The 23,967-nt window shown below is 45.7% G+C and overlaps 1 protein-coding gene across 1 annotated transcript in view; it reads left to right on the forward strand.

Moving 5' to 3' along the window:
• The window catches only part of sytl3 (synaptotagmin-like 3), a 65,732-nt gene extending 43,784 nt beyond the window's left edge, over nucleotides 1-21,948 (forward strand). Inside the window, exons 8-11 of the mRNA XM_052011205.1 lie at nucleotides 6,251-6,340; nucleotides 9,198-9,376; nucleotides 19,707-19,809; nucleotides 21,536-21,948. Of these exons, the coding sequence (XP_051867165.1) occupies nucleotides 6,251-6,340; nucleotides 9,198-9,376; nucleotides 19,707-19,809; nucleotides 21,536-21,727 (564 nt within the window). The 3' untranslated portion in view covers nucleotides 21,728-21,948. The remainder of the gene's footprint in view (nucleotides 1-6,250; nucleotides 6,341-9,197; nucleotides 9,377-19,706; nucleotides 19,810-21,535) is intronic.
• Nucleotides 21,949-23,967: the final 2,019 nt, after the last annotated feature.

The raw sequence follows: 23,967 nt of genomic DNA on the forward strand, positions 1-23,967 counted from the left end.
CAGGAAGGGTTCTTGACACAGTATGTAGATAGACCTACAAGAGGAGAGGCTGTGCTTGATTTGATATTGGGAAATGAACCTGGTCAGGTGTCAGATCTCTCAGTGGGTGAACATAATTCTATCTCCTTTACGTTAGCACTGGAGAGAGATAGGAACAGACAAACTAGGAAGGTGTTTATTTGGAGTAAAGGGAATTATGAGGCTCTCAGGCAGGAAATTGGAAGATTAAATTGGGAACAGATGTTCTCTGGGAAAAGTACGGAAGATATGTGGCAAATATTCAGGGGGTATTTGTGTGGAGCTCTGCATAGACATGTTCCGATGAGACGGGGAGTCACGAGAGGATACAGGAACCGTGGTGTACGAAGGCTATAATAAATCTAGTCAAAAGGAAAAGAAAAGCTTACAATAAGTACAGAGAGCTCGGTAATGTTAGAGATCTGGAGGAGTACAAGGCTAAAAGGAAGGAACTTAAGAAAGAGATTAGGAGAGCCAGAAGGGGACATGAGAAGGCCTTGGCGGGCAGGATTAAGGAAAACCCCAAGGCGTTCTACAAGTATGTGAAGAGTAAGAAGATGAGATGCGAAAGGATAGGGCCTATCAAGTGCAGCAGTGGGAAAGTGTGTATGGATCCGGAAGAAATAGCAGAGGTACTTAATGAATACTTTACGTCAGTATTCACCATGGAAAAGGATCTGGGGGATTGTAGTGGGGACTTGCAGCGGCCTGAAAAGCTTGAGCATGTAGATATTAGAAAAGAGGTGGTGCTGAAACTTTTGGAAAGCATCAAGTTAGATAAGCCGCCAGGACCAGATGAGATGCACCCCAAGTTGCTGTGAGAGGCGAGGGAGGAGATGACGGATCCTCTGATGATGATTTTTGCATTGTCGATGGAGACGGGAGAGGTTCCGGAAGATTGGAGCATTGCGGATGTTGTTCCCTTATTCAAGAAAGACCAGTGAGTCTTACCTCAGTGGTTTGGTAAGCTGATGGAGAAGGTCCTGAGAGGCAGGATTTATGAACATTTGGAGAGGTATAATATGGTTAGGAATAGTCAGCATGGCTTTGTCAAGGGCAGGTCCTGTCTTACAAGCCTGATTGAATTTTTTGAGGATGTGACTAAGCACATCGATGAAGGGAGAGCAGTAGATGTAGTGTATATGGATTTCAGCAAGGAGTTTGATAAGGTACCCCATGCGAGGCTTATGGAGAAGGTGACGAGACATGGGATCCAAGGGGACATTGCAGTGTGGATCCAGAACTGGCTGGCCCACAGAAGGCAAAGAGTGGTTGTTGAAGGGTCGTATTCTGAGTGGAGATCGGTGACCAGTGGTGTACCTCAGGGATCTGTACTGGGACCCTTACTCTTTGTGATTTTTATAAATGACCTGGATGAGGAAGTGGAGGTGTGGATCAGTCAGTTTGCAGATGACACGAAGGTTGGGGGTGTTGTGGATAGTTTGGAGGGCTGTCAGAGGTTACAAAGGGACATAGATAGGATGCAGAGTTGGGCTGAGAAGTGGCAGATGCAGTTCAACCCAGATAAGTGTGAAGTGGTTCATTTTGGTAGGTCAAATATGTTGGCGGAATATAGTATTAATGGTAGGACTCTTGGCAGTGTGGAGGATCAGAGGGATCTTGCGGTCCGAGTCCATAGGATGCTCAAAGCAGCTGTACAGGTTGACTCTGTGGTTAAGAAGGCATATGGTGTATTGTCCTTCATCAATCGGGGAATTGAATTTAGGAGCTGAGAGGTATTGTTGCAGCTATATAGGTCCCTGGTCAGACCCCACTTGGAGTATTGTGCTCAGTTCTGGTCGCCTCACTACAGGAAAGGTGTGGAAGCCATAGAGAGGGTGCAGAGGAGATTTACAAGGATGCTGTCTGGAATGCGGAGCATGCCTTATGAAAGCAGGTTGAGGGAACTCGGCCTTTTCTCCTTGGAGAGACGAAGGATGAGGGGGGACCTGATAGAGGTGTATAAGATGATGAGAGGTATTGATCGGGTAGATAGTCAGAGGCTTTTCCACACAGAGCTGAACTGGTGGCCACAAGAGGACATAGGTTTAAGGTGCTGGGGAGTAGATATAGAGGAGATGTCAGGGGTAAGTTTTTTACTCAGAGAGTGGTGAGTGCGTTGAATGGGCTGCCGTAAACGGTGGTGGAGGCTGATATGATAGGGTCTTTCAAGAGACTGTTAGATAGGTACATGGAGCTGAGTAAAATAGAGGGCTATGGGTAAGCCTAGTAATTTCTAGGGTAGGGACATGTTCGGCACAGCTTTGTGGGCTGAAGGGCCTGAATTGTGCTGTAGTTTTTCTATTTTTCTATGTTTCTATCCTACAGCTGGTAAGGGGACAAAACTGTGTCCTGTACTCCAGGTGTGGCCCTGTACAGGTGTAACAAAACCTATCTATTTCTAAACTCTAACCACCTCACAATAAAGGCCACATGTCATTTGCCCTTTTTTTTTGTGATTTAGTGCATGAATTTGTGATTCATGCACTAAAACACTTCTACATTTAGATAATAATCCACATTTTGATTTCTCTTACCAAAGTGCATGACCTCACACTACAGCAGGTTACAGATAGATTGAGTGACTGGGTAAAAACTTGGCAAGTGGAGTGTAATGTGGGGAAGTGTGAGGTTATGCACTTTAGTGACAGGAATTGAATTCCTTTTGCCAAGTTTTTGCTCAATCACTCAATTGTACAGTCACAATACCCTTGTCACAACTTGTCCTTCTGCCTAGTTTGTGTCATCAGCAAACTTACATCCTCCCACTAATAGTAAACAATTCTTTCTTTTTCAACCTTTTTATTAGTTTTCAAATTAATACAGATTAATATATAACATCAATGTTTGTACATGTAATACAAAGAGATCAGGAGAACAATCATGGCCTAGACAATCATAAAGAACAATAAAACATAAAAAATCTGTAGATCCAACAATCTCTTAGTAAATGAATATAATGTAAAAGAAAGGAAAGAAAATGATTTATTATATAAATAAAAAAAGAAAGAGAACAAAAAATCCCCAAATCAATAAGAAAAATTATAAACAATATATCAAACCAAACTAAGCTAAACAGAAAAATTTCAAAAAAAAACAAACAAAAAAAAAACTGGACTAAAATTTCTCAGTAGAAACAGAGCAATATTATGTCGTGAACTCCATTCCTCTAAGTTGGAAAGTTATTGAAAGGGGATCTAAATCATGTGAAAATATTGAATAAATGATTGAATAAATTCCACCTAGATTAGGAGAGATAAGTACGAGAGGACATGGCTTTAGGGTGAAGGGTGAAAGGGGAAAGGTTTAGGGGGAACATTAGAGGGAACTTCTTCACTCAAAGAGTGGTGGGAGTGTGGATCGGGCTGCCATCTGATGTGGTAAATGCGGGCTCACTCTTAACTTTTAAGAGTAAATTGGATAGATACGTGGACGGGAGAGGTCTGGAGGGGTATGGGCTGGGGCAGGTAAATGGGACTAGCAGAATAATGTTTCGGCACAGACTAGAAGGGCTGAATAGCCTGTTTTCTGTGCTGTAGTTTTCTATGGTTCTATGGTTCTAAATGGACTCCAGATATCCTCAAATTTAAGCGAAGGATCAACAGTACCACTCCTAATTTTTTCCAAGTTTTAACATGATATAGTTAGAGAAATAGTAAACAATTGTTGGCCAAGAACTGATCCCAGGGGTACTCCACTAGTTGCCTCCTTCTAACCTGAAAAGGACCCATTTATTCCAACTCTCTGTTTTCTATGAGACAGCCAGTTTTCAATCCAAGCCTCCGATACCTTGTGCATCAGCCTCTTATGTGGCACCTTATCAAATGCCTCTTGAAGTCCAAATACACCACGTCTACAGATTCCCCCCATCTGCTCTCCTTGCCCTCAAAGAACTCAAACGGATTTGTCAAGCATGATTTGCCTTTCCTGAAACCATATTGACTGGGTTTGATTAGATTAAACTTTCCTAAATGATTATCTTATCTTATCTTAACTATTTCTTCTTTGATTATTGACTCCAGCATCTTAACAACAACAGATGTTCAGTTAACTGGCCTATAGTTCCCCTCTTTTTGTCTTCCTCCCTTCTTGATCAAGAGAATCACACTGGCTGCTTTCAAGTCCACTGGTATCCTCCTGGAATTCAGTGCGATTTGGAAAGCTTTAACCAATGGGTCCTCTGTCTCTGCAGCCAACTGGGGTCAGGCCATTGAGACCTGGGACTTGTACTCAGGGGACTAAAGGCAGACAAGTTCTTCCATTCTGTTATCATCTGTATATTTGCAGAGTCCTTCATGGGGAAGACTTAGGCAAAAATTTGGTTTGACGTACCACATTTGTTGTCCTCCGGTCATCTGGTACCTCACCTGTGGGCAGTGAAGATTTAAAAATCTGTCAGGGTCCCATCAATCTTCCCACTTGCCTCTCACAGCAGCCTGGGATAGATTTCATCATGCCCTGGGGATTTATCCACCTTTAAGCACATCTAATATCTCCTGTTTTTTAATGGTAACATGTTCTAAAACCTCACCTTGAATTCTCCAGCTACAATGTCCTTCTTGGTGAACCTAGTATTTATTTGAGACCTGACCCACATCCTCTGGCTCTGCGCATACATTCTCCCTTTGGTCCCTAAAGGACACCACACTTTCCCTGGTTATTCTCATGCCCATAACATACCAGTAAAATGCTTAGAGACTTCCCTTTATCTTGTTAGCCAGTGCTCCCCCTTTGTGCTCCCCTATACATTCTACACTCCAGATGGGCCTCTCCTGTTACGTAGGGCTTTTCCAAGAGTTGGAGCACAGGAGTGAGGAGGTTTTGCTGCAACTTTAGTGAGCTCACAGCTGGAGGACTGTCATCAGTTCTGGTGTCTGGTACGTGAGGACTGGAAGCAGTACGGCCTTGTTCCTGGGGAAGTGATTGAATTCCTTGAGAATGGGCTGAGGAGAACTGGAGTTAGAGGAGTGGCTGGAGATCTCTTTGATACAAGGTTGTCAGAAGGCTTGAGAATGTCAGGGTGAAAGCCTGCTTCCTCTAGCTGGGCAGTCTAGGGCAAGAGAGATGTGGTCTCAGGATAAAGAGGTCAGCACTTACACAGAGAAATATCATTACCCAGGGGCTGAGAGTTTTTGGAGTTCTGACGAATATACAGTGGTGAGAACGTACAGCGGGGGGCATGGAATCAAAGATGTGGGTGAGAGATAAGTGACTGGTGGAACAGACTCATGTGACAACATGGCCTCTTCCTGCCCCTGATTCTTAGCCTCACTTTGTGCAGCTGTACAATCTGCAGGGAGAGGCAGTGAAACAGAAAAAAAACTGGGAAATTCAGGGAGCAACAATGGGATCAGGCAACACTACACAAGATGCTGAAATCTAGGGGGCAAATGCTATCAGGGCATCTTGTCTGGTTCCCTGTTCAGTGTTGTTTATGTAGGGGTCTGTTAGTGCAGGGGCATTGTCAGTGACAGACCCTCAGAGCAGGAGCCCCAGTGAATGGATCCTCAGTGTGGGGGTCCCAGTGACCAGACCCTCAGTGTGGGTGCCCATGGACCAGATCCCAGGGAAATGATCCGACCTACAAACCACACAACTAATGGACCCCAGAACTCTGGTACAATGGGAAGCCTCATCCCTCACTGCCGACCTTGGCCCTCCTGTAACTCCCTGCTGTCCTGCCCACCTGTTGCCATGGGCAATACTGTAACCATCTGCCAGTTGTTGGGATCCTTCCCTGCCCTACTTCCTTGCAGTAGGTCGGGGGGGGGGGCAGTGGGCGTGGGGAGCAATGATTTGCGGTATCCCTATGAGGGAGACTCAGTTATAATTTTCATCTAATGCTTGTCATTATAGTGGGGAGCAACAGGAGTTGCTCCCCACTATAATGAGTCAGCTGCCCATGGCTGGGTTTGTCCACCCTGACCCACGACGGGGTTCGTCCACCCTGACCCACGACAGGGTTTGTCCAGTCTGACCCCCTGCTTCAGCCCTCCAAGGGCACAGACCTCTCCTCTCTAACTTTCACAAACAAGTTTGATCAAAGGCCTGCTGCCAATCCCACCGATCACTCTACCCCAACCCCAGCCCTGCCTCACTCACCCACCACTTCCCTGCCCACAGCCCCAGGGTACACCACCACCCACAGTGAGCCTCCTATCACAGTCAGACATACTGAGTGTGGGGTTTTGGGACCGGAGCATCACTGACCAATGTCTCTGCTTGTTGACAGCTGTCTCCCACCACCGTCCAGGGCCTCAGCAAGGTAAGCGACGGGGACCAAGGAAGCTCCCATGAAGAGGCTGCGCAGCAGATGGAGGAGGTTAGTTCCACACTGGGCCAGGGGACAGGGTGCAAGGTGTTCTGGGGGTGTTGGGTGCCCCCTGCAGGGGCCTGCATCATCTCACTGCCCTGGCTGGGCCTCACCTTCAGGACCTCGGTCTCCAAAACTGTGCTCATCCCTCCCTTCTTGGTCCTCCCGCACCAAACCCACTCCCTCCACCCACCCTCACCCTCCCCTTCACACACCATTGCCCCTCACACCACCCACACCCTCCCCTCCCCCTCACACCACCCACACCCTCCCTCACACCACCCCTCCCCCTCACACCACCCCTCCCCCTCGCACCACCCACACCCTCCCTCACATCACCCCTCCCCCTCGCACCACCCACACCCTCCCTCACACCACCCCTCCCCCTCGCACCACCCACAACCTCCCTCACACCACCCCTCCCCCTCGCACCACCCACACCCTCCCTCACACCACCCCTCCCTGTCGCACCACCCACACCCTCCCCTCTCCCTCCATTCATTCTCACTGCCTGTGACCCTTTACACCCTGGTCCTTCCCTTGGCTCCCATTGGCCCACCTCTCTCTCTGTTCCTGCCCTCAGCTCCGTCCATGCTCTGCTCTGCTGCCCCTGGTGAATATCTCCAATTCCCCACCACTCCCTCCTCTGAGAAACGTGCTTCTTTTGCTATGCTCTTTATCATCTTTTGTGTTCTTCATGATGAGGAAACAGGCCCTTCACCCTTTGTGCAATCCCAACCCCACAGTAATTTTCCCCATATCCTATCCTCATCGACTCCCCCAGTTCTACTACCCCCTAAACCAAGGGCAAGGTTAAAATGACCAAGTACCCACTCACATGTCTTTGGAATGTGGGAGGAAACCAGAGCATCTGGAGGGAGAACATACAAACTCCACACAGACAGCACCAGAGGTCAGGATTGAAGCTGGGTCACTGGAACTGTAAGGCAGCAGCTCTACCAGCTGCCCCACTGTGCTGCCCTTTTTGGCTCAGTATTGATCACCAGCTGATTGAGCTTCCCAGTGATTTACAGTGGGAAAGACGTTGTATGAGGGATCCGGAATATGGACAATGGGCGGGTTTCTAAGGGCCTCTGGCATCCTACCTCCCACAAGCCCATGGTGCTGTGAGCAGTGCAATTTTCTTCACCACCTTCCCCCCACTGCAAAGAAAGGATCACAGGGGTGGGGAAGTGGGCTCTGAGGGATTATTGCACTGTAGGGGGAGGGATGGAGAGTGAGGATTGTGTGGTGGGCGGAACGGGGAGTGGAGACAGGAGTGGGATTGGGCAGATGGTGGTCTGGTGGTGAGTGACGATGATGGCAGGGCTGTGCTGAGGGTGTTGGTTACAAAGGAAGAGATGTGGGCACCTGAAGGGGGCACCTTCCTGGAGGAGGATGAAGGGCAGTCTACAGCGGCCCGAGGTAAGGTGGAGCCCTTTCATTCATAGTGACCACTTGGTCTCTAAACCTGAATCCTTGGGCCCCAGATGTTCACATAGATCGTGAATATCTGGGGCCCAAGAATCTATCTCTGTGGTACCCACAGCCTGATAACCTGAGAAGGACCTGTTTATTCTCACTCCTTGCTTTCTGCCTGATAAACAGTTCTCCATTCCATGTCAGCACATTGCCCCATTCCCTGTGTTCTGATCTTGTTTCCCAACCTCCTGTGTGGGACGTCACTGAAAGCTTTCTAACATTCCAAATACATCACATCCACTAGTTCCTCTACTAATTACATCCTCAAAGAATCCAGCAGATTAGTCAAACATGATTTACCTTTCACAAATCCATGCTGACTCTGCTCAATCCTAATATTGTATTCATCGTGTTCCCCCGTTACAGCCTTCGTTATAGGTTCCAGCAGTTTCCACACCACTGATGTTAGAGCAATAGGTTGGTAGTTCCCTGTTTATTCTTTCCCTCTCTTCTTAAATAGCAGAGCCACATCTGCTACCCTCCAATCCACAGGAACAATTCCAGAACCTGTATGACCTTGGAAGATGATAACCAGAGTATCCACTATCTCCATTGCCACCTCTTTATAAACTCTGGGATGTAGATCATCAGGTTTAGGGTGGCTGATAAGACCAATGTGGGACCTTGAATGCAAATCACATCTTGGCATCAACCCCTCTTATCTCTATAATCTCTTGTAAACCCACTCCCCTCCACCACCACCTCTCCTTCCTTCTTGAAGACACTCTCAAAACTTATTCCTTTGACAAAGCTGTTGGGCATCTGCCCCAATACCTGTTTTTGTACCTTGATATCAAATCTTGTTTGATAACCTGCCTCGAGATGTTTGGCCAGGATAAATGTGCAACAGAAGTATGCTGTTGGTGTTTAAGGCAATGGAGATGGTACGGTGTGGATATACAGGATGCCAATGGGCATCAGGAAGTACTAATAAAAGAATGGCTTGAGAAACCAGGGTGTTTTCATCAGAATGGTGAAGATTTAAAATTGTGAAGAGTTGGTATGGATTAGAAATGAATAGATACCAAAAACTGAGAGATCCATATCCAAGGGAAGAATAAATATTAAAGCATTGGACAGTGAGCAAGACAAAGATTATTACAGGGAGGCAGTGAGTGCACTACCAGAGTCAGTGACTGAAGAAAGATCATGTCAATGTTTAGGAATAAGTTAGGTAGATGATTGAATGAAAGGGCAAGAACCTGGATCCATCAACCTGGTTCATCAACATGGGCTGGTTACAAATGCAGAGAGAGTGGGTGTGGCAGTGACCAGGCAGCTCACTGGCCCATGAGGTCAGAATCAAAGCCATGCGAGGCAAGTGGGTTCTCAGAGGTGTAAAGGCATCGGTTGTAATGTAATGTCTCCCATCGTGTCTCCATAGGAAAGTATCAGCAGCATCAACAGCACCCACACAGGGTCAGAGACCATGGACAAGGCTAATGTAACTGGTGAAATCGAGTTATCTATCCAGTACAACTTTAAGGCTTTGGCACTGGAAATCCACATCAAAGCATGCAAAAACCTAGCCTCTGGAGATGGGAAGAAGAGAAAGTATAACCCGTATGTGTTTTCTCGACCACTGTTAAAAGAAAATCATATTTACACAGCATCTACTGAGAGGCCAAAGAGCGTCACAGATGATGAAGGGCTTTTGATATTTGGACACTATAGTGTCGGAAATGTGAGAAGATTTACTCAGAGAAACAGCAAAGGGAGAGACCAAATCAGCAAAACGTCTGCTCATAAGTCCACTGTGCCAGGACTTGCTATACAAAAGAGCATCCTGTTTCAACCCACACTTTTTGTCTTCTTTTCTCTATAACCCGGTCAGTTTACCACCTCTCCAACACCCTTGGGGCAGTATCTATGAAATTGGCTCAACCTTGCTTTCAGGCAGAACATTCCAGAAAAGAAATCCTCCTCATCTCCCCACTAGATCTGTAACCGAGGATTTAAAATCCATGACCCTTGTCTATTACCCCACTTGTCAGGAGGAAAAATTAATTTTTCTCCAGCTACTGTCCTCAACCTTTCATCATCTTGAAATCATCTTCATCTTCTCTGTTCCAAGGAAGACAGTCCTGATCTCTCTACTTCTCCTCTTCTGTGTTCCGCCTCATTCCTGAAAACATCTGTGTAAACCTTCTCTGCTTTAAGGCCTTTGCTTCTTTCTTGAGCTGTGATGGCCAGAACTGAGGCAAAACCAGTGATTTATAAAGACCTAGCAGGTCTCTTTGCTTTTTCATTCAATTCTCTGTATATAAGCCTAAGTAATCTGTGCGCTTTTTTAACCACCATAAACAATGTTGTATCATCTTCAAGAATTTCTGCATATAGATCCTAAGGCATCATTTCTCACCTGCACATCTTAAAATTGTGCAACCTGAACATGGTGCACTTCCTTTTGCTTCCAGTTCCAGAGCCACTTCTCCCTCCTTAAGTTCCTTAAGATTACTTCTCAATCTCGTCAACTCCTATTCTGCTTAATCACTTCTCATAGAAATACCCCCTTGTCGCAGAATCAGTCTGGTGAATCATCTTCTCACCACCCCCTCCAAAACCAAGAATATTCTCCTTAAGGCAAGATCCAAACTGTACATACCGTGTTTGATTTCACCATGATTACAGCAAGACTTCCTTGCTGTTACACTCCAACCAGTTTGCAGTACAGTTTGCCTTTCCAGTTACTTGTGATCTGTATCTGAGCACACCCAAATCTTTCAGCATTCCAGGGGTACTGATCTCCAACTTTTTAAAATATTTTCTGCTTCTATATTTTCCTGTCCACCAAGACCTGGCCCACTCACATGTCCTTTTGCCAACTCTGCATCCTCCTCACAAATTCTCAGCTATTTTAGATCTGCTCAAGTCTGTGTCATCCATGTAAACTGTAAATGGCTGAGGTCAAACCACTGATCTGTACATTATGTCACTGTTAACGGCTGGTTTAATCCGACTTTTGTATTTCTACCAATCTCAATCTATGCCAGAGTATTGTTCCCAATCCTACAATCCAAAATAACTGTAACAACATCTTCTGTCTCTTCTTAATGTCTATGACATGATTTGCTGATTTCGAAAACACTTGGGTTTGCTGCTCTCTTCTGGCAGCATTGTTAACTTTTTATCAGATCCCCAGTTGGATACGGCAAGGCCTCTCTACCCCTGAGATTATATTCTTCAAAGCAATGTATTATTTGTTGAGAATTATGAATTGTTGCTTTAAAAATTGGCCAAGGCAGCACAGTGGTGCAGCAAGTTGAACCACTGCCTCACAACACCAGAGACCTGGCCTCCTGACCTGACCTCCGGTGCAGTCTGTGTGGAGTTTGCACATTCTCCCTGTGACTATGTGGGTTTCTTCGGGTTCTCTGGTTTCCTCCAACATCCCAAAGAAGTGCAGGTTGATAGGTCAATTAGCTGCTGGAAATTGCCCCTAGTGTGTAGGTGAAGTGGTGGAATCTGGGAGGAATTGATGAGAATGTGGGGAGAATAAAATGGAATTAATGTAGGATTGGTGTAAATGTGTAGTTGATAGTCAGCCTGGACGGTGGGCCAAAGGGCCTGTTTCCCTGCTGTATCTGTCCATAACTCTATGACTGTTACAGTTTTAATCTAATTTGCCAGTCTTCCTCAGAAAACCTGCCTTTCATACCTATATCACTGTTTTGGTTTAACAGTAAGACTCTGTGTGACAGTTCAAATCCTGCCACTAAATCATGGTTTGCAATGTTCTTGTCATTTATTGGAGCCCAGGTCCAGGTTACACAACAGAGAGATAAGCACATGGTCTATCCCTGAATAAAAGTGCACCCTGTAGTTGTTCCTTTCCAATCTTGGATATCTACAGATCTCTTAACACTCAACTCTTATAGCCCCTGGTTGTGAGATGCCAGTGGTCACCTGATCTGGTTTCTCTCTCCACGAACCTGCTGTACACTTCCAGCATTCTCTCAATGTCAGCAAAATTACTACCTGACACAAACCCTGAAACAATGAAGGGAAAGGTGCAACAGTAGATCAGCAATGGCCAACATTTCGAGTAAAAAAAATTAAACACTTTAAGCATATGTGATTAAACAAAACTGTGATATTACATACGTTGACAGCACTGCAGGGTCCTACGCAACATGCTCAGTATGAAATAGTATACTGATCGCTGTGCTCCTGTCGGCCTTTACTATAAGATCACTAGATTTTTTATTTAATTATTTCAGTTTTCTGGATCTTGGTGACTTGCATTTATTGCCCTGGAGAAGCTGGGGTGAGCCCCCCCTTCAACCACTGCAGATCTGCTGAAGCTGCTCCCACAGTGCGCTGGGGAGGGAGTTCCGGGATTTAGACCCAGTAACGACAAAGAAATTTGCAAATAGGGATGGTGCATGACTTAAAAGGAAACAAGGTGGTGGTCCTTGGTGGGAGAGGTTGTGGGTTTGGGAGGTGCTGTCGGAGTGCCCTGGCTGAGCTATTGCAGCGTGTTTTATAGATCAGAGGTTTTCAACCTGTGGTCCGCAGACCCCCGAGTTGCCAGGGCAACCCAAGCCAAGAAAAAAATGGGAAAGCGACCTGTTACAAAGACGTAGCTTACTTGCTTGCTCCAGTTTTCCACTATTCAGAAAATCGACCATATCTATTCTATCTGTTATAGGCGACAATCTTAGAGACTTAGATGGTGTTTCCTTCTGGTAAGCTGCTGCTTAATATTCGATTTGTGTAATCAGAGTAGTCAGTAGTGTTCACTACTCACTACTATTCTGTTGTGCACTGTACTGTTAGCGAGACTTAGTGACGTTGTTGGTTTGCCTTAATAACATTGCTTACTTACCGTACATTTACGCCACAGTGACGTCACTGTTAAACGAAAAGTGTGCAAGCGTGTAAATTTTAGATTAGTTTTAATAATTTTGTTTATCAGTAATAGTAATTAAACTGTCAAGCGTGTATTGCTGAGTATGGAGAGATTTCTGAACAGAAAAGCTGACCAGAAACCAGAAGATTCTGATGAAGAAGGGGATAAGGGTGACCGAAAGAGAAAACAACGCAAGTACGATCCAGAATACATTTCATATGGCTTCATCGCAGTGGGGACAAATGTGGACCAACCTCTCTGTGTTGTGTGTTTGCACACACTGTCCAACGATGCAGTGAAACCAGCGATATTGTAGCTCCATTTAACAACAGATATTGCCAGTAAGCCGAATGAATATTTTGAGCGGCAAAAGGAGCTGAACCTCAAGCAGAAAGGCAAAATGACAGCCTGCGCCACTGTAAATGAGAAGGCTCTTCACGCATCATATTTGGTAGCATTACGAATAGCATGTTCCAGAAAGTCTCACACAATTGGGGAAGAGCTTATACTGCCTGCAGCAGTAGATACATGTGAAGTTGTACTGGGAAAAGAATTCAGTCAAAAACTGAAAGCCATTCCACTGCCTGATAACACAGTAAGCAGAAGAATTGATGATATGGCAGAAGATATACAGAGCCAGCTGATAGCACGTCTTCAGCAAGTCAGATTTGTGATTCAGCTCGATGTTGCCAGTGCTGCACAGTTGTTGGTTTATGTTTGATATTGCTGGGAAGGAGAGGCTTTGGAAGACTTTGTTTTGCAAGGCGGTCCCAGGGCGTACAACCGGTGAAGAGCTTTTCCGTGAGCTTGACACTTTTTTTGTACAATCAGCATTGGTGCGGACACAGTGTATGCACGGATGGTGCTGCCGCAATGACGGGACGGAAGTCGGGTCTAGTCGCACGAATGAAAGAAGTAGCTCCACATGTAGCAACAACCCACTGCATGATTCACCGTGAGGCTTTGGCTGCAAAGGATATGGATGAAAATCTTGTGGATGTGTTTTCCACGTGCATTAAAATTGTTAACTTTATCAAAGCCAGGCCGCTCAATCATCGTTTGTTTGAAAACATATGCCATGAAATGGAAGCCGAGCATAAGCATTTGTTGCTACATTCAGAAGTCAGATGGCTGTCATGAGGCCGCGTTATGCAGCGTGTATATGAATTGCGAGATGAACTGCTCATTTTTCTAAATGAGCATAATGGATCATTGGCACAGTTCTTGAGACGTGGGTTGCCAGATTAGCTTATTTTGCAGATATTTTCAACATTTTGAACAGCTTAAATCTATGATTGCAAGGACCTGGCTCAAATGTTCTGAAAACGCATGACAAAATCAATGCCTTCCAGAAAAAACTCCGTATCTGCAAGGGAAGATGCGAGTAAGGCGTCTATGATATGTTTCCGTTGCTGGCTGACTTTCTGACGGTGAACGAGACTAAGACAGAGGCCATTGTGAGCACCGTTTTGAACCATATTCAACAGCTGTCACATTATTTCCATGAGTATTTCAGCGACGATGACATGAGCATGTTTGATTGGATTCAAAATCTGTTTGAATGCAAGCTTACTGATTTAACTGGACATAAACAAGAAGAATTGGCTGAACTGTCATCTGACAGGACTTTGCGCTGGCGGTTCAACCGAATGTCACTGTTGTCGTTCTGGATAGCATGTTCCCAGGAGCATCCACTGCCGTCCGGCAAAGCCGTCAATGTTCTGTTACCATTTGCAACCACTTACTTGTGCGAAATAGCATTTTCTGCAGTCACTGCCATGAAAACCAAATGCAGATCAAGACTGAATATTGAGGATGACCTACATTTATGTCTGTCACACATACCACCACGTTTGGACAAACTCTGCAGTGCAAAACAGGCACAACCTTCGCATTGAACTGAACACTGAAAGACACCGCTGGTAATTATCAGTGATTGAAATAGTCACTATTTCAATAGGGCCTATGTGCAGTAATTTAAGTGTTGTATGCATGGATTATCGATTGTTTGATTTTGTGGGCTTTTGGGGTCCGCCATCTAACAAGGACATGTTCTGGGGGGGCCGCAGCATGAAAAAGCTTGAAAACCTCTGTCATAGATGGTGAACACTGTGTGCTGATCTTGAAGGGAATGGATGTTTAGGGTGGTGGGTGGGGTACCAATCAAGTGGGCTGCTTTGTCATAGATGGTGTTGAATTCCTTGCGATCTGTTGGAGCTGCACTCAACCAGGCACATGGAGAGTGTTCCATCACACTCCTGACTGATGCCTTGTAGATGGTGAAAGGGCCTTGGAGAGTCAGGCGTGAGTCACTGTCTGCAGGATGCCAGCCTCTGACCAACACTGTCTGCAGGATGCCCAACCCCTCTCCAACATTTGCTGCCACAGTATTTATGTGAATAGTATAGTTGAGTTTCTGGTCAATGCTGATCCTCCCAGCATGTCAATATTGGGAGATTCAGCATTGATAAAGCCATTGAACCTAAAAGGTTTGTGGCTCGACTCTCACTTGTTGCAAATGGTCATTGCCCGGCACTCTTATGGCCTAGGTGTTTCTTGCTTCCTATCAGGCTTTGCCTGAACATTGTCTGGGTCTTGCTGCTGGTGGACCTAGTTGCAAATGCAGTTAAACATTGTGCAATCATCAGTGAACGTCCCCACTTCTGATGGAAGGAAGGTCATTGGTGAAGCAACTGAAGCAGGTTGAGCCTGGGACACTGCCCTGAGGAACTGCAGTGATGTTGTGGGGCTGGGATGACTGACCCTCAACAACCACACTTCTCCTCCTTTCTGTGAGATGTGACTCCAACTGTTGGAGTGATTTTCCCTGAATGCCCAGTGATTTCAGTTTTACCAGGGCTCTTTCATGCCACACTTGATCTAATGCTGCCTCTCTGTCAGGGGCAGTCACTCTTCCCTCACCTCTGGAACAAGACTATGATGATGTAAGGAGCCAAATATTCCTGTCAAAACCCAGGCTGGGCATTGGTGAGCAGGTTATTGGTGAGTAACTGCTGCTTGTTAGCACGGTTGACAGCACCTTCCATCACTTTACTGTTAGTTGGGATTGGGTGGTAATTAGTTGCATTGGATTTGTCCTAATTTTTGTAAACTGGATGCATCTGGACAATATTCCACATTGCTGGATAGATGCTGGTGTTGTAACTCTATTGGAAGAGCTTGGCCAAGGTGAAACTAGTTCTGGAGTGCAGGCCTTCGGTGCTACCGTCAGGATCTTGTCTCATTCCACAGACTTTCCTCTTTCCAAAGCTCTGGTTATTTCTCAGTATCACGTGGAGTGAACTGAATTGGCTGAAGACTGGCTTCGATAATGGTGGGGGTCGCTGGAGGAAGCTGAGGTGGATCACCCACTCCACCTGTGCTGAACATGGTTGTCAATGCTTCAGTCTTGTCTTTAGCACCCACAGCTATCCCACCAATTCCACATCCCAGTCCCATACTGACATGTCTATCCATGGCCTCCTCTACTGCCACATTGGCGCCAAGCGCAGATTGGAGGAACAACACCTCATATTCCGCCTTGGGAGTCTCCAACCTGATGGCCTTAACATCGATTTCACTAACTTCCAGTAACCCCACCCCTTCTCTTTCTTTCCCCCCACTCCTTTGTCTTTCCTTATTCCTGTGGCTGCCTTCCCCCGCCTTGGTGACCTGCCCATCTCCTCTCCTCCCCTCCATGGTCCACTGCTCTCTCCCAATGGATTCCTTCTTCTTCAGCCCTTGGCCTCTTCTACCTATCACCTCTCAGCTTATTACATCTTCTCCCCCCCATCCCCCACCCACCTACCTTTCCCCTCTCATCTGAACTCACCTATCACCTGAGCTCACCTATCTGCTGCCTGCATGTACTCCTCCCCCTCCCCCCACATTCTTATTCTGGCTTCTGCCCTCTTCCTTTCCAGTCCTGATGAAGGGTCTCGGCCCAAAACGTCGACTGTTTATTTCTCTCCATGGATGCTGCCTGACCTGCTGAGTTCCTCCAGCACTTCTTGTGTATTGGTCCAGATTCCAGCATCTGCAGAATTTCTTGTGTATCACTGAGGATGAACCGCCTCCCTCTGGTAGCTGTTTATGGTCCACCGCCGTTCATGACTGGATGTGGTGGGACTGGGAAGCTTTGCTTTGATCTAGTAGGATCACTTAACTTGTCTATTGCACATTGGTTTTGTTGCTTAGCCTTCACGTAGTCCGATGTTGCAGCTATGTGAAGTTGGTACACTAATTGCTGCTTCCAACGTGCCCTTCTATACTCCCCATTGAAGCAGGATTGATCCCCTGGCTAAGATTGTAACAGTGGGGTGAGGGATGTACCAGGCCACAAGTCACAGACTGTGGTGGAGAACATTTCTGCTCCAGCTGATGGTCCACAACACTTCACAGGTGCCCAGGTTACAGCCAGTTCTGAAGGTTGTTAAGAGTTAACCACATGGACTGGGTCTGGAGCCAAACTGAGGCCGGACCAGGTGAGAATGACAGATTTCTTCCTGTGGAGTGGATTCAATGTCTTTTACAACATTCCACTCATTTCACTGCCATCGTTACTGACAGTCAGAGAGTCACACAGCACAGAAACAGGCCCTTCAGTCCACCTTATACACGCTGACTATCAAGTCCTATCTATTCCAATCCCATTTACCAGCAAGTTGGTCCATAAACCACTACGCCTTGGTGATTTTGTTGCTTTTTAATTTAAACTCCACTGAAGTAACTGAATTTAAATTCCATTTGAGGTTTGAAATCAGATCCCAGGATTGCCAATCCAAGCTTCTGGGATAGTCTGGTAACTTACCCACTTCATTAACAATACTAAATCTAAACCAACTTAAATTGACAAAGAAATTGCTGGAAATACTGAGCAGGTCAGACAGCATCTGTGGAGTGAGAAACGAAGTTGGCATTTCGGGTCAAAGACCATTCATCAAAACTTGGAGAAACTGGAAATGTAATGGGGTTGGGGAGGGGAGAAAAGGGCAGAGAGAGCCAGTGACAGGGTGGAAGGCAGGAAGAAGTGGGGAAAGGACAGATGGCACAGAGCAGAAGGGGGGAATCCAAATCCGATCATTCAACGTGCTCCAGAACACCCTCAAATATGTCCCATGAAATGACACACTGCAGCTTTCCCAGGATGTTTCACACAATCCACGTGAAGACAAAGTCCTTGCAATTATTGTACCGCTCTTGTTAAAAATTCTCAACTTGCTCATTGATACCAAAACTGGAACCGCAGTTGGAGGTGTCCGTGAAGTGTTCTCACTGATGCCTTTGGTCCTTCGCTCTTTATCAACTCCACATAAACTGATTCTACCCCGTGATTTTCTGGTCTACTGCCTTAATCTCAGGTGTTTGTTATCTGGACTACACACCCTCCACCTTTTCCATTTCCCTGTTAAGTAACCTGGGCTGATTATTTTGCAGCTTTGGTTACCCTGCAACCAATGAATTATTAACAGATTTCGAGGAGTGGACCAAAGGCATTGTGTAGCTCAGTTAGTTGCCTTTATGAAGGCTGCATGTTTTAACTTAAAAACTGTGAATCTAAAATTTTATTTATGTTACTGATGACAGTACAATGATACAAAACCTAACTGTAAGAGAAGAAACCCCATCCCTGCAGTGAGCAGAATGGATGTAAGGGCTAGCATGGGGAGATCCCAAAATCTACTGCAGGACAAGGTACAGGAGTGTAGTTGCTGATTATTTTCCCTTAGGTTAATGTGTCTCAGTCCTGTTATATATTGCAATGTATAAGCTGCTGGAGTTAAAGGTTCTGAAATGTCTTATTGGAACTGAAGGTAGAGTCATAGAATCATACAGCATGGAAACAGGCCCTTCTGTCCAGCTGCCTCATGCTGACCATCATGCCCTGCAAGCTAGTCCCATTTGCCCTTGTTTGTTCCATTATCCCTCTAAATCCCTCCTATCCATGTCCTTATCCAAATAGATATAAATATAGAATATACTTTGCGAAGATCTGGTTCCGTTAGCAGGGCCCTGAGGGTATTTACAATGACCTTGCTGCAGTTGCTGATGTTTTTATCCCTCAACCAGAGACCTGTAGGTTCAAACATAAGGAAGAGGGCCAGGAGCAGAGAATTCACCACCTGGTGTCTGCTCCACCATTCTGTGAGACTGTGGTCGATCTTCTACCTCAGCTCCACTTTCCTGCACCAATCTCATTCCTTAATATCTAAAAAGGTATGGATGTCTGTATTGAATATACTTGGTCCCTGAGTCTCCACAATCCCCTGCGGTAGAGAATTCCAAAGGTCACCACCCTCATTTCTGTCTTGACTTACTGGCTTCTTATTTTGAATCTGTGCACCCCTGGTAGGTGACAATTGCCGGCCAGGAGAGATATCCTCCCTTATCTACCCTGTCCAGCCTGTGAGAATGTTGTATGCTTCAGTGAGATCACCTCTCAGTCTGGTAAACTCCAAAGAGTGTGGGCCCAGCCTGCTCAACCTCTCCTTGTACAGCTCCTTCCCAGGAATCAATCTGGTGATTCCTTTTGCTTGCTTTACTGCAGCTAATTTGGGAGACCACGCCTATACATAATATTTAAGATGTTACCATAGGATTTCACTATGCATCAGTACTGATATAATTCAATGTTTTATGAGGTTACTACCATTAACTGCAAACTACAGATTAAATTGATTTTAGAGTTCAGTGCAGTCCCATCGACATAGAATATTCCTTGGAGATACCTGAATATTCCATGGTGAAGTTTGAAGATCAGGAGAACACTGGTACCCAACTTTTATACCTGAACAGCACCATTAAAATCAGACCACTGGTTGCTGCCCACATCATTCTCCCATGCTTTGTTTCCATGACCACTGTGGCTGCACTGCAGATGTATTCAATTGGCTTTAATTTGGGCAGCCCAAATGTGAAGGATGCTATAGAAATGGGATTTCTTTCAGCCTTTAACCACTATTAATTAATCATCCAGTATTTTCACTGTATATTGGGAACAGCTACTGAAACTGAAAATATATGATGTGTTTGATGTTTTAGGTATGTGAAGACCTATTTGCTTCCGGACAAATCTCCCCACAGTAAGTTGAAGAGCTCGGTGAAGAAGAACACAGTGGATCCAGTTTTTAATGAAACATTACGGGTAATTCATTGCTTACACTGCTTGTACCATTTTGGTCATGTTTGGTCAGCAGTAGAACTAGGTATGTTGCTTCTCAGGTTCCACACACTGTATGGACCTTTTCCCATTGGAAACCATCCAGTTCCCTAGAGCCTGACGAGCTGCCTGAGTGAAAATTTCCATCCCATCTCGGGCTCCCAGTGAGGAGGGCTGGTGCAGGTTCTAACCACTGTCTCCTAAAGGAGGTGAACTTCCTGACCCAGTCCTGCTGATGTTTTCATACTTAACCCCAGTCGCAACTGGCAGTCTGCGTCTGACATTAGGAAGGACCATTACTCTGTTCTTGGCTAATGCCCCAAATCACTCAGTCTCCTCCACATCTGGGAAAACAAAATCAATTTATTCAGTCTCTCCTTATAAATGTAATCCTCCATCCCAACATCCTGGTGAATCCCTTCTGTACCCTCTTCAGCATAATCACATCCTTCCTATAGTGTGGCGACCAGAACTGTAAATAACTCACCTTTTACAAAGTTGTAGCAGAATGTCCCAGCTCTTCCACTCTCTGCCCTGTCTGTGGATGGTAAGTGGCCACATGCCTTCTTCACCACCTTCTCCATCTGTGTTGCTATTTTCAGGGATCCATGTACCTGAGCTCTAAGGTCTCTCCGTTCATCAGCATCCCCCAGGGCCCGACCATTTACAATGTATGTCCATCCATTGTTTGCCTTCCCAAAGTACATCATTTTGCGCTTGTCAAGATTAAGTTCCAACTGCTATTGCTCCGCCCAACTTTCCAGCTGACCTGTGCCGTACTGTTTCCTTAGACAACTTTCCCCGTTATTTACAACACCACCAATTTTCATGTCATCTGCAACTTATTACCAAATTTACCTGCACTTATTACCAAACACAATGTGGTCTCTCAGTTTTGAAATGGGCTTTGACTGGTGCTGGGAGTTTTTACCACAATCCTGAAGAATCTTTCCCGATATCACCCTGGAGCACCTGGCTCGGAACTTGGGGTGTTCCTTTCTTCCAGACTCTCCACCTGAGGGAGGGAAATGTTAGACATCAAATCCTACAACCCTACAACTGCAGTTAGATCTCAGATCTCTGCAGAAAATACAACCTACCCTCATAGTTTAATGCAGCTGAACTTGTTTAGTCATGTGCACACACAATCTCAGGCCAACATGAGATACGGGGACAAGAAGGCAACAGAATACTCCAGGTCCAGTCCAACCAGTGAGTGACAAACTACAGTGTACCTGTGTACCTGCAGGCAGTACACTACAGTTACCCGTGTACCTTCAGGCAGTACACTACTGTGTAGCTGTGTACCTTCAGACAGTACACTGCAGTTACTGTGTACCTTCAGACAGTACACTGCAGTTACCTGTGCACCTTCAGGGAGTACACTGCAGTTACCTGTGTACCTTCAGGCAGTACACTACAGTGTACTTTCCAGCCCTTGATATTCCATGCTCCACTAAGCCTCTCTGCTCTCCACAGTTTTGAACCTTTCACGGAGAAAATACTCTGAGTTTCTTCTCCAGAGTTAATCTTCATTTATACGGATTTCCCCACAATGTTGCTCTGTAATTTTCTGCCCCATCATGTGGTCTCCCCCACTGACTGTTACACAGAACCTGGTTTATGAGCCAGTTGATAGGCAGACCTACGGATTCCTGGGCTCAGGAGCTGACAGCTTTTTATATTTAGTGTTCTACTTTGCATTCCGTAGTACAACGTTGAACGGTGGCAGTTGGAGATGAGGACACTTCATGTCTCTGTGTGGTACAGTATGACACTCAAACGGCAAGTGTTTGTGGGACAGGTGCATATTCCCTTTGAGAACTGGAAATTTGAAGATTGCTCAACTCAGGCACACCGGTGGTACCAGCTCCAAGGCAAGGTGGTATCAGCACCATCCTGAACCACAGCGAGAGACAGGTGCAATTGTTCTGATGCATTAAACCCCAAACAACGTGCAAGTGTTTGTAATGTTTAGTGAATGAATTTGGGTACTGGGTTTGGAAATCTAAACCTCACAACTAATGCATCCATTTGGGGAAACGTTTATCAAAGGAAATTGAGTAAAAGATTTTGCAAAGACTTTATACTGATGATGATTTTCATACAGTTGCAGAAGTTAGAGGAACATTATCAACTCTTCCCCCAAGAGATTTGAATCAAATTTTAGCAATGCATTCACTGTTTAAAATGCCGCTGATTCTATCTTCAGCAACACACACAAAATGCTGGAGGACCTCACCACTCACCCCCCTACCTTCCCCCTCTCACCTGGGCTCACCTACCACCTGCCAGCCTGTGCTCCTCCCCCTCCCCCAACCTTCTTATTCTGGCTTCTGCCCTCTTCCTTTCCAGTCCTGATGAAGGGTCTCAGCCCAAAACGTCAACTGTTTATTTCCTTCCACAGATGCTGCCTGACCTGCTGAGTTCCTCCAGCATTTTGTGTGTTGCTCCAGATTCCAGCGTCTGCAGAATCTCTTGTGTCCCTGTGATTCTGTCTTCACATTGGAAGTAAACTGACTCAACACTGTCACCTCACACCCATGCTTTGGGAATGACTGTGAACAGTACTGTATCCCGGTGTTCCCACACACCCCTACACCCCCCCCCCCCCCCATGAATTTGGAGTAAGTGCTATTGTCTGTTAGACTGGGATTCAGCCGTTAGTTGCATCTAATTTCCATGATACAGGTGAGCCCAGGTTGAGTCAGTGAGATGTGGATTCCATACATGGGAACCTGCTGAGTCATACTGTGTCCCCAGTAGAGAGAATGAGATCACACTCTGTCACTGTCCTCCCAGGTATTGAGGGTATGGTGCAATGCTGAGTAAAACTACACAACCTCTCCTTTGAACTGAATACTGCCCAACCGCACTGCACACGTGTGACGTGACCTTTGTGGTGCCCAACTCAAAGTACCAGTTCCCTCCTGCTCTTCACTTTGCAACTATCAGCATGTTGGTGTAGAAGTAAGGACTGGATGAAGCTGGCTGCAGCAGGATGTGGCAATGTGTTGTGTTCACAGCTGTCACTCCCTCTCCATGTTCTGGGGAACGACAGCAGCACTGTCCAATCCCATTGTCACTGCTCTTGCTCCATGTCTTGCAAGTGTGTTGCTGAATCACTTTCCTGAATCAATCATAGAGTCTACAGCACACTATGTCCATGACAACAATCAAATATCATTAATCCCAGTTACCAGCACCTCAACTGTAACCTTCTATGCCTTGGTGATTCACGTTCTCATCCAGGTGGTGCTTAAATGCTGTGAGAGTCTTTGCCTCCACCAATCCCTCAGGCAGTGCGTTCCAGAGTCCAACTTCTCTCTGGGTAAAAAAATTCTTCAGATCCCCTCTAAAACTATCACTCGTTACTGTAAAGCTCTGCCCACTTGTTTTAGACACCTCTGCTATGAAGTAAAGTTTCCTACTATCTATCCTGTCTATGCCTCTCATAACTGTACATCTCTATCAGATCCCCCTCCAGCCAACCCTACTCCAGGGAAAACAGACTTTCCTCATAACTGAAATGTTCCATCCCAGGCAACATCCTGGTGAATCTGCTCTGCACCCTCTCCAGTGCTATCACATCTTCCCTCTGGTGTGGTGACCAGATCTGTAGACAGTGCTCCAACTGTGGCCTAACTAACACACTTATGTAGTTGTATCATAAACTCCCTGCTCTTTTAATTTTTGCTGCTGAAGGCAAGTATCCTGTATGCCTTCTTAATTACCTTATCTACTTGTGCTGCCACCTTCAAGGATTGTTGGACTTGTTAACTAAGACCCTTTTGCTCCTTAATCCTTCCTAATGCCCCCACCCACCCCCACTGACGGTGTATGTTCTACCCTTATTAGTCTCCCAAAGTGCATTGCCTCACACTTATCAGGATTAAACCCCTCTGCCATTTCTCTGCCCAATTTAACAGTTGATCAATATCATCCTGTATCCAAAGACCACCCTCCTCACTCTCAACACCATGCACAGATTACTGTTTTGGTCCCTAATGGGCCCTACTCTTTCCTTGGTTACCCTCCTGCTGTGCATATAGTTTGAGATTTTTCTTGTCCACTAGTGAAATTTTGTGCCCACTCTTTGCCCTCCCAATTTTGTTTGTTAAGTACCTCCTACACTTTTTACGC

This window comes from Pristis pectinata, chromosome 3 (genome assembly GCF_009764475.1).
Source record: "Pristis pectinata isolate sPriPec2 chromosome 3, sPriPec2.1.pri, whole genome shotgun sequence".
Lineage (NCBI taxonomy): Eukaryota > Metazoa > Chordata > Chondrichthyes > Rhinopristiformes > Pristidae > Pristis > Pristis pectinata.